The 10687-nt window shown below is 42.9% G+C and overlaps 1 protein-coding gene across 1 annotated transcript in view; it reads right to left on the bottom strand.

Moving 5' to 3' along the window:
• Nucleotides 1-4323: 4323 nt before the first annotated feature.
• LOC130695898 (muscle-specific protein 300 kDa-like) overlaps nt 4324-10687 on the bottom strand; it is a 64643-nt gene continuing 58279 nt past the window's right edge. Inside the window, 9 exon segments of the mRNA XM_059497344.1 lie at nt 4324-5937; nt 6100-6182; nt 6317-6625; nt 6702-6836; nt 6900-7106; nt 7181-7418; nt 8246-8439; nt 8502-9392; nt 9458-10669. Coding sequence (XP_059353327.1) covers nt 5661-5937; nt 6100-6182; nt 6317-6625; nt 6702-6836; nt 6900-7106; nt 7181-7418; nt 8246-8439; nt 8502-9392; nt 9458-10669 — 3546 coding nt within the window. The 3' untranslated portion in view covers nt 4324-5660.

Below are 10687 nucleotides of genomic sequence, written 5' to 3'. Positions count from 1 at the left end.
ATATTTCGGGGCTTCCTATTACATTCGCGAACATTCGAGTCCGCTGTATCGTACCCTAGTCACAACTAACTTGAAAGGCCTATTCAAAAACGGAGATGGCAAAACAAATTAGAAGGCCCACCGGCAAGTCCAAAGATTGGCAATTATGACAAAATATCGATTGATTTTCGAATCCAAATATTCTTTTTTCTGTTTCTTTTTTCCTTGTCGCAAGTTTGTAACTACCCCCCCCTCCCCCATCGAACAATCAAAAGAGGCGGAATCCTTTGCCTATGTCATTTGACGTTTCCTACCGACTAACTATACGCCGCACGTGAAACGGTAGTGATTTGGTATAAAGGCGGTAGTACAGCTCGTTATCGATGCGAGACAAGTTTTCCCGTTAACTTTGGCAGTCCTATGTGATGAAGCAAGATCATCACAAAGACAACAACAAGATAGAAAAAAAAAATCAATCCGAATAAAGAAAAGTAGGCACACACACAAAAAAAAGACGGGCAGATAGACCAAACGAAAGAGATGGAGGGGAAGAGACGGATTGCGCCGGAGGCACATTTCCGTTCCGGAATGCCTTGAACGTGGCCAGAGCTCAGCGCGATTCGGTAACGCATAAAAACACAACATCTATATAGCGGCAGAATAGATGGAGGTCAGCGGTGCTCACAGAACAAGACAATGCAAGGATGGCCCCTCTCTCCTATAACTCGAACATGATAGGTTATTCACGTTTTCTTTTTGTCTGCGATACTCGACAATCGATCTGTGACAGATCATTGACGTGAATCATAAGAATACTATTTCTGCTTAACATATCCACTGTCTATATTGCGCATTATATATTCAATCAAGTACAAACGAAAAAGCCATTTAATAACGTCCACTCGAAAGGCTAAATAGCATTAAGGGAATTTGTAGGCATCCACAAGAGGGCGCCACTTTGCAAAGAGTTAAAATACGAAGAAGAACAAAAGCGAAACGATGGCAATATCGGCGATTCGTCTAGTAATATCATCTTAATAAAATTAACTCGGCGTTTTTTTCGGACGTGACCCAAAGGTCAAAGAATCCCATATCGATCGCAGCAACAGCCTTTAGTGGAACACGCAGAAGCTAACAGTGATACGTTGTTGAAGAAAGAGGCCTGGATGCGAGCGTGTTCTTTTCAAGCTTCTCACATTTCGCCTAGCGACGGGCCAGCGATGCCAATCAATTGCAAGGCTAATTGAATTTCACCTAAAACCTACTTTGTTTTCCCACTGCTAGGCCGCCATGCAGCTTAGTTCATTTTACGGGTCAAAGGATTTTGATGAGACAGAAATAAAGATATGATTTGGAGAGTGGCCAGAGGTTCCCAGACCAGAATACAATAGTGCAAATTGGCAACACGAATCACGTGATCATCCAGTCCAGAGCGCCCGTCCCCAACAAAAGTCAGTTGCACATTATTGCCTCAATAATAGTTATTTGACGAGTCGTTGCAGTGTATAAAAAAAAGAAAAGAAAACTATCTCAACCGCACTAAGCCTTTATGGAAGACTACGTCGTCGGCCACCATCCAAACAGGATCGCACCGTTAAAGCTTTTCTACTTTTGAAGCGCATGATAGAATTGCCTCTCTATTCTCAAAGGAAATCAAATGATAAAAAACTGAATCGCGACGACAAAGAATAGAACTTGATCTCTTTGAAAACAGCTTTCCCAATTGAAATACGTTCGACTCTACGCCCCCCCTTTTTGTACCGGGTAGTTCTGTCACGGCACCCAACTGTTTGGTCTTCTGTGTTTTATTGATTACATTTCGTTTGCCTCTCTATTTCTTGCTTTCAAAATAAATGCGGTTGAATCGAATCAAAAATAGCACGTAATAAATAAATTATTTGTGACAACCCTTTTATTCCCCATTATAACGACTGGAACGGATGTGCGCGCGTGGGATCGAGCAGAATGATTTGTTGTGTAGTACACCATTGACTAGTAAAACCACTACAAGAGGCGATCAAATTGGAATTTTCCTTACACATTAACAACATTTTACGGTGCAAAATAAAAAAAAAATACGTCAATGGAATGGAGATGGAAAATAAAATGAAAGGCACGTTGAAATGAAGAAAGAGAAATGAATAAAAATAAATATCGACAAAAAATAGGCTTGTCCACACAGCCGGAATTCGTTGGATGGAAAACGGAAACGCAACACGAAAAAAGAGCGTCAAAAATGCTTAAATGGAAATGATAGCTTTAGCATGGATTTGTCATCAACAATCAGATCAGAATTCTGCACGACTCTACGCCCACGGCAGAACAAGTTCCAAATAATAATTCCACAAAATACCTAACTCTTTGAACTGCAAAAAAAAGGAAGAATGTTGGGGGGGGGGGGGATGGAAGGGACAGGTGGTAAAAAATGTTGTCTGAATCTTCTTCTTTAAAATACCAATCGTTTACTCGATCTTCTTGAGTAGAAAGGAACGCCATCACAAAATAAAAGTGCCTATTCATGTGTGACTAAAACGGTCGCTTTAATCAAAAAGAATGAAGCTGAACAGCACCCCAATCGTAATAAAGATTAGCAAAGTGTCGATGAACAATGTCATTCTCAAACAACCATTTCCAAAAAGAAAACGAAGGGCGGAATAAGTTGGTAAGGATCGAGAAAAGGGAATCGATAGCTCTAGCCGAGCGGTGACTCCTTTTGGCATATGATCCAATGCCAATCCATCTTGGTCGACCTGAAATGGGCGTTATCAAGTCAGATAGTATGTGTACGCCCGTCTGGGCCGGCCTTTTCATCCGGAGATGAGCGAGATTAAAAGGTTTCGTGTACAACTAACGGGCATAGCAGATCGTTTTCAATATCCCTATCGCTGGACATTCCAACAATTTTGACACATTCCTTGCCAGCACCCTTGACCAAACTCCCGCACGTCTTACTCTTCCTGACTGGACGGATATCGTATGTCTCTTTTGATTTCTTCGCCTGCAGTTTTCACGATTGTCAGTTATTTTGGCGGACTTTGCGAGATAAGGACGCGATTCTAAAGCTTGTACGGTTGCTGGTGCACTACGTTTCTCGATGTCTAAAAGGAAAAAAATAAAGAAATATCGAAGGGAATTCGGGAAACGAGGACTATCGTTCACTTCAAGATATTTCCACCAAAGTTCCGTCTCCTACCAAATGGCACACACATAGCACAGAAACCATATTTCAAAAGGATGGAATTGCGATATGGTCTCTGGCTATTGATACAATTTCAGTTCTAGATACCCCCCCCCCTTCCCAAATTCTCCTAGCGTTTTAAAATTTTACATTGGTGATTTTTGCCAAGATATTACTTTCCTTAACCCTTAATTCACTTGCGTCGATCTCTTAGAAAAACAGAAATTGAACTATTGCACCGAATTCAAAAAGCGTAAATCGTTTTGAAATGGGTGAAGGTCACAATGGGGGCATGGAAATATTCCTTGGCTAGAAACTCTGACGTAAAAGCGAAATGCAATAACATTTCAAGAGAAAACCTAATCTTCGTCAGTACGCCTTACGAGGATACAGACAGATCACTCAGCTGGAGTATAACATGCTGATGACGTGGATTCAACAAGATATACCAGTCACGTCAATGAGAAAAAAAAACAGCAAAAGGCACACCAAAAAAAATGGCGTCAAAATTTAGAGACACAACGAGGTTACGAGCCGAACATGATACGCCATTGTGAATTCGCTTGGATGGATCTACTTTGAAACTCTATCTGGCTTTTACGTACCTCATGTCCTGGGCGCCCATTCTTGGAGCCGATTGCAATCGATGACGACGTAGAAGATGGCCTGGTCATGTGGAGTGTTATTAAGGCAGGCACAGTTGACTGGTAGATACACCACTTAGTTTACACACAGCTACAGGTTTTCATGTTGCACAAGAATCGAACACAAAGCTTCAGAATTGGCGGGAGCCTTGGTTCTCGCAAGTTCTCTCACCCCATTTGAGATTCTCATTAATTTACAGTTTCTGACCAAACAATGTCCACTAAACAATAAGAAATTCATAGCTGACTATGAAATTACCAGTATCTGCAGCATGTTGCCACAAGAGCCAAATCAAATTTGAATTGGAAACAAAGACACCAATTTCAAAGACGAGAGGAGGTGTCGCGCCATGTGCTGTCCGACTTACAATGGCACTTCGAACAATAGATTGAATCGAAGTTTTCTCTCTGCAATTAGGATGTTGTGCAACATTGTCGAATCGTCTAATTGCAAAGCGTCAACGCCTACAAATAAATATTAAAAATATAATGATTTCTGAATGAGACCAGAGTCATTATAAATTTAGAATGAATAAATCAACGTGTATTCAACATCACTTTCTTTTTCTTTCCTCATTACATGCGACGAACACTTTGAATATTAATGCTTCGTCGGCGATTGCCTAGTTGGCTGCCGCAAACGTTTTCCCAAAAGAAAAATTTATGTCTTCGTGGCCAATAATATGGTATTACGACGTGTCAGGCGATACATTATGTAACAACAGACATAGTGGGTTAGAGCTAGCTGCTGATTGGGGAAAAAATAATAGTGTATAATAATGAGAAAAAAAGAAAACAAAAACAATAGTATTTCTCACAAATCCAGTAAATGTCTTTTTTGGGTTAGGCGCAGTGAGAAGAGAAAACAAAAAAAGTTATATCTGGTAAAAGATAAACAAGGAAAAAGGAGGGATTACATCGAAGAGACTAGAGGCAGAGTCTATAAGAAAGTAACGAATCTAGCACGCAGCATTGTAAAGGACACATGGGTTTCATTGTGGGTAGAAATTCAAGGAGAAATACAGGCAATTTAGAAATCCTAGTTTGTGTCTTCAAAAATTCAATATCGAATCAGAAAAACAAAAGTCAACAACAGGCGTGTTCCACTCCGCCGTGTGTCAAGTTTTGTTTGATTCTTTTTCTCTTGGAAAACAAAAAAAAAAAAAAGAAACATGAATTTTTATATGGCCGGATTAGCATTGAAACTTCCTGTTCCTGACGGAACACAATACACACACGCACACACACAGCACAACCGAATTGACGAAGCACGTTTTGTGAATTTTGTAACGCTCATAGATTTTTTTTAAAGGTGTGTTTTAGACATATACTTATATTAGATTGCTGGGCAGCATTAGTAGTCAATTTGTTTTTCATTACGTCGTTTCTCTTCTTCAGCAACCAGGATCGACATGCGAATTTTGAACAAAAATTCTATCACCGTCTCTCTTTCCCTGTTTTTTTTTTTAAATTAATTTTTCAATTATTTTTTCTTTTCTTTCAAATTTAATCGTTTCCCCCTGTGTAAGTGCGATAAATTCGCAATCTCCATTCTTAATTTTCGGTTTTCTTCTAAATTGTTTTCTACTTAAAGCGCATTGACAGTTTAGCGCACAGCGTTTGGCAACATTATCCTCGACGATGTCTCTTAAGATAAATAAAGAATTTCTACTTAAACCCTCGGTCCACAAAAGGCTTTGTGAAATGTCTAGCCTAGCACCGGCAATACGTTTTCTTTTAATAGTTATCAACGGTATTGATATAGCAGCCTTTAATTGAAAGGTGCGCGATGGAGGAAGAGAGAGAGAGCAGGAGAAATGAAGAGATGAAAGAAAAAGGATTCGTGAAGGCGGGTTTTCCTAAGTAGGCGGGGCTCCATCCGGATAACCGAGTACGAACTCGAGCGAATCGACGAACGTATTGGCATCCATGCAAGAATTGTTATTAGGTACTAGGGAAGCAACACCGAGGACCAGGAGCATCACGGCCTGGATGGGCAGCGCTGTTCGGATCACTCTACCGAAGAAGCGATAACCGCGCTGCAAGACGCTCGTGTCCACGGCAGCCGCAGCAGCAGCATTTCCACTGGATTCTTCCCGATCCGGTGTCCGGGCGGAAGCAGTCGCAGCAGCAAAACTGTAATTGTTTCAGGAAAGAGACAAAAACAAATCAAATCAGGTAAACGTCAAATAAAGCAAGAAAATAATCAATTGAAAATCAAGTGCGTGTGTCGATGAACGTAAACATAAAATGAAAGTGTAAAGCGATTGTCCTGATCAAATCATAAGAGTGCCATACTTGGAATGGACAGTGCTGGTGAATGAACGCTCGTCCATGGACGAGGCGCGGGGAACTCTCGGAGATGGCGACCGACAAGGCGACTGCAACGGTGATGTCAAAATGTAAAAAAAAAAAATAAAAAATAAATAATATGTCATAAAGAAATGATAACATTCATGCTGAACCGTCAACGTCTTTCCGGTGCTACACCGTGGATTGGAATGAAAACACTGACCTCTGTGGATGGTAAAACAACAATAGACGGGCGCGGGGATTTGACTCCGGGCGACGACATTCCGCTCAAGTTCAACCCAGAAGGAGTGGAAGGTGATGCGGAAGCTCCTCGGTTACGCAAGGCCCCGTCTAGCAATTGCTTGTATTGTCCGCAGATCTTTAATAGGGAAGTCAAACGGTCGTTCAACACAGCCAATTTGGACCTAAGCTGGGCACTATCCGCAGCTGCAGACTGGGCAAAGACTTGGTCAGCAATCTCTCGCATCGACGTCACGCGCGGTTCAAATTGGCTCAGTTGGGCGTATAAATCCTGTGATTGATATGTACGGATCATCAGTCAAAAGAATCCCATCACGATTATATTACACATTTTTTTGCTTTATTACCTGGAACTTTGTTAGTTGGGCCTTCAGCTGTTTGTTGCCCACGGTCAAATCGATCGGTTCGGCGCTTTGGATGTCCGCTTCCGTCCTTTCTAACCAGCTAACCAAGTCGCGAATGGTACGATGGTACTCTTCATTCTACAGATGCAAAAAGGCCTGAAAGAGTCTCTTCCTGCTATTGAAAACTGTCAAATCAAATACCTGCATGAGGGAGGACTGTAGCCGTCCTTGGATTCGTGCCGCGGACTTGCACACAGCATCCCAGCGGCTATTAGCCGCGGCCAATCGGCTCCGAAGACGATCGGCAGCTCGCAAGTCGGCAGTGACGGCGTGTTGAGCGACGTGGTTGACGACAATATTCAACGACATAATGATGTTTTTGTGGCTATCTAAATCGAGTGACAGCTCCTGGAAGAAGAAATTCCAGTATTTAGGATTACATGAGAACTTTGAACATTTTCAAACAAGAAAATTAAACTTACCCGGAAATCCTGAACGGTATCTTCTAGCTGCTCCATGTTGGTCGGAATGCGTTCGTGGGCCCGGAATTGATTTTCCGCATGCTCTAGCCATCGCTCCAAACGCCAAAGGTCCTGCTCTTGTTGGGCCCATGTTTTCCTGGAACACAGGGGACATGAAGTTGATTTCCCACCAACAGCAGTGGACGAGGAGCGGGGCGATGCCACTTCATGCCCACTATTTGACGCGCCCAACACAGGGCTGGGGTCCACAGAATCACGAAGAATGGATTGGAAGACAAGAGGAGAGAGAAAAGGGAGGGCAGGTTCCGGACGTGCACAAGAAGCAAAGATAAAAGGGAAAACCGAAATGGGATCATCACAATGCTCATGGATTTTATGCAAATGTCTTACTATGACCTACTCTATTATGATTTTTAAAAAATAATATTTATATTCGGAAATAAAAAATGTGATATTCTATTTTAAATTCTAGATGATTTATGTACCTAAACCTTATTTGGATTTCGTTAGATTGCATCAGTGGCTGGATTCCCAATATGTGAATGTCAAAGCATCAATTGCATTTAGACTACGTTACGATGGCGGATTAGAACCGTAATTAATACCAGCAGGTTTTCAAATCGTTGCAATGTAAAAAAACAAAAACAAACTACTGACAAATTGCGTTAGAAAAAAAAAAAATAAAAACCGTTGAAGTAGTGTCGTACAACAACAAATATGAGGTTGTGAACGTGATTAATGTGTGAATAATTCTTTCGCAATAAATTATTAATAGTGGTTTGTTTCAGTGAAATTGTGATGTGCCCATCGGTGGCGAAAAGAAAAGTAAATACAGGATGTATAATATAGACAAGAGACGCAAGAAGTAGGTTTGCGTGTTGGAAAAGTTTGATAAAAAAAAAGGTAACCAAGCAAAACAAAGTTGGGGTCAAGGTTTTCATGCGTGTCACTCCGACATAAGACAAAGAAGGAGACAAGTTTTGAGGAACAGGAAAAGACAGGAAAACGAAGAAGTCAGGCAATCCCGCATGCAATCGCCACGCTACCCTGGACGAAATGCCTTACCTTTCATCTCGTAAGTTGCGTTCTTTGGATTTGGCCAGCATTTCAAGCTGTTGGAATTCGTCCTGTAAGGCAGACGTTTGTCTGGTAAGCGTTTCCAGTTGCCTGGGATCGGTTAACGAGGATTCTGATACGAGACGGCTGCACAAATGTTGAGTTAAATCGTGGGACGACCGGCAGGTGGCTACCATTCGTGCCTGAAAATCAGAAAAAGCGCGGGTTAATTTAAAACTAAGTGATCAAGTGCTACGCAAATTACAATTTCGTTCGCTGCGTCGGTAGATGGTTCAGTACTGATGGATGTTTTGATCAAATGATCGAGACGAGCTAATCTTTGTCTCCACTCGTCTAAAGCTAATTCCAGATGCCTTTGAGTGTCCGATTTGATAGACACAGGAGGCGGAGTTAATCGCTGATGAGAAGCCACGACCGCAGTTTTCGCCACTTCGGCATATGTGCGCTGTTTGGCTCCAGTAGCTTCTTGGGGTATCTCTTCAATGGGCCTAGCTGGAGGTACTTTTGATGGAGGTGTACCAGTTTGAGTAGCTGCCACACGAATTTCTTCCAATGGTCTAGTTGGGGTGACGCGGGATGGAGATTTAGCAGTTCGGGTAGCTGTCACACGAGTCTCTTCTGCGAGTCTAGGTGGAATGACCTTTGATGAGGAAGTCGTGGTTCCAACCGAAACGGAAGTGTTACGGGCATCTGGAAGCGATAAGCTAATGGCGCTATCGTCGAAAGCTGCTGCACCTGATCCTTGTGGAGCATCGTTATCCAAAGGATAGCTGTAGACACCAGAATCAGCCATGCTAAAATTCTGGGCACCAGCACCGGCCATGACAGTTGCCATTTGACGTTCTTGATCTTTTTCGGCTAGCCGGACTTGCATTTGAGCCATTTTTAACAAGACTATATCTTCAGTTTTCAGATAATCATCCAATTGTGATTGCATATCAGCTGTGCCTTGCTTAACTAGCGCTCGTCCGAGTTCCCTAATTTCAGCTCGGGCATTCTCCAGCACTTGTAAATCTTCTGCTAGCTGTCTTAGTACTTCGGCTGGATCGCTCTCTCCCGATAATGCATCGCTCTCCATCTGCTGGACTTGGACTTCACAGTGCGAGCACCATACCAAAAGCCGATCGCGCAATCCCTGTAACACAATTAAGTTTTAGTTAAAATCAAATATTCTAAGGTTAAACGGGTACCATTAAATACCTGCCAATGGTGAATCAATGAAGTCGCATTTCTACTCGTTTGAAGGAGCGTTGATAATCTATCAGATAATTCCCTCCATCTAGCGTTCAGACAAGCTACTAATTGCTGCAATTCACCGGCAGCATCAAGGCGGCCGTCTCGCGCCAAGATACAATAGCGTTCATTGAGTTGGTCCAGCTTTTGGCGGGTGAGTGGCGCATGGAGCTCTTGAATGAGATTTTCCAGAAGCGTACTCAGCTGTTCCACTTCGAATGACGATGAAGCTCCACTGGTATCATTAGGTGTTGCAAGTTCTATAACAGACATGATCTGATCCAACTGGCCGTGCAATTCCAGCACAGCTGACCAGTCAGGCCACAAGGATTGTAAAAGGGCAGATCTTTCCCTCGCTAATTGGCAAATGGATTTCCAACGTCGCTGGAGGGATTGAGTAGCATATTGTACTGCATCCAGATCAGGGCCCAGCCATCCGTGGAGTAAAGTGTAATTGACGGTGAAACTGTTGCACAGATCCAAGACGGATGCAACAATAGGGCGCTTTTGCTCGATGGACAGCTCTAGATTACGATGTTCTGCAAGTCGGCTCTCAACAGCAGCCGAATTGCAAGCGGAAATGGTTAATGGGGCGTTGATTGCTGCCTCAGTTTGACCCAGCCAGACGGTCAATTCCGCTAGACTATTGTTGAGTCCATCTAAATCCGTAGGTAGCTGTTGCAGACGCTGTAGCTCGTGGTTCCACGTCTCCATCAGCTTCTTCCAGATCTCTTCGACGTTGGCCACTTTGCTCTGAATCTCGTCTCTTCTCTCTTGATTACCGCAAACGAGGATCAACGCTCTGCCTTGATCCACCAACCAGCGATGCTCACTCTCTTTCGCCGCTAGTTCATCTCGTAAAGGACCGGAGAGCCGTTGGACCATATCGTCCACTAAGGCACGTTGTTTTTGCAATAGCCGTTGTTCCATGGTGGACGCCCAGTTGACGAAGCGGGCGTATCGCATCTCAAAGACTTTGGGCCAATCTTGTTGATCCTCGAGCATTTGGATGAGTGAATTGAGGCGATCTTCGGTTTCACAACGTCGAATTTGAAGGGCGGCAAGGCGCTGCCAAATTCGCTTGGCATCGGGAATGTTGACACAAGAACGAATTTCACCGGCCACGACTTCTTGTTTCTCCACGTCGGAAGACAAAGTTTGCACCATAAGTAATTGTTCCTGCCCAAGAAAAATAAA

This window comes from Daphnia carinata, chromosome 10, assembly GCF_022539665.2.
Source record: "Daphnia carinata strain CSIRO-1 chromosome 10, CSIRO_AGI_Dcar_HiC_V3, whole genome shotgun sequence".
NCBI classification, from domain to species: Eukaryota; Metazoa; Arthropoda; class Branchiopoda; order Diplostraca; family Daphniidae; genus Daphnia; species Daphnia carinata.
This window is presented reverse-complemented; position numbering and strand designations above follow the sequence as displayed.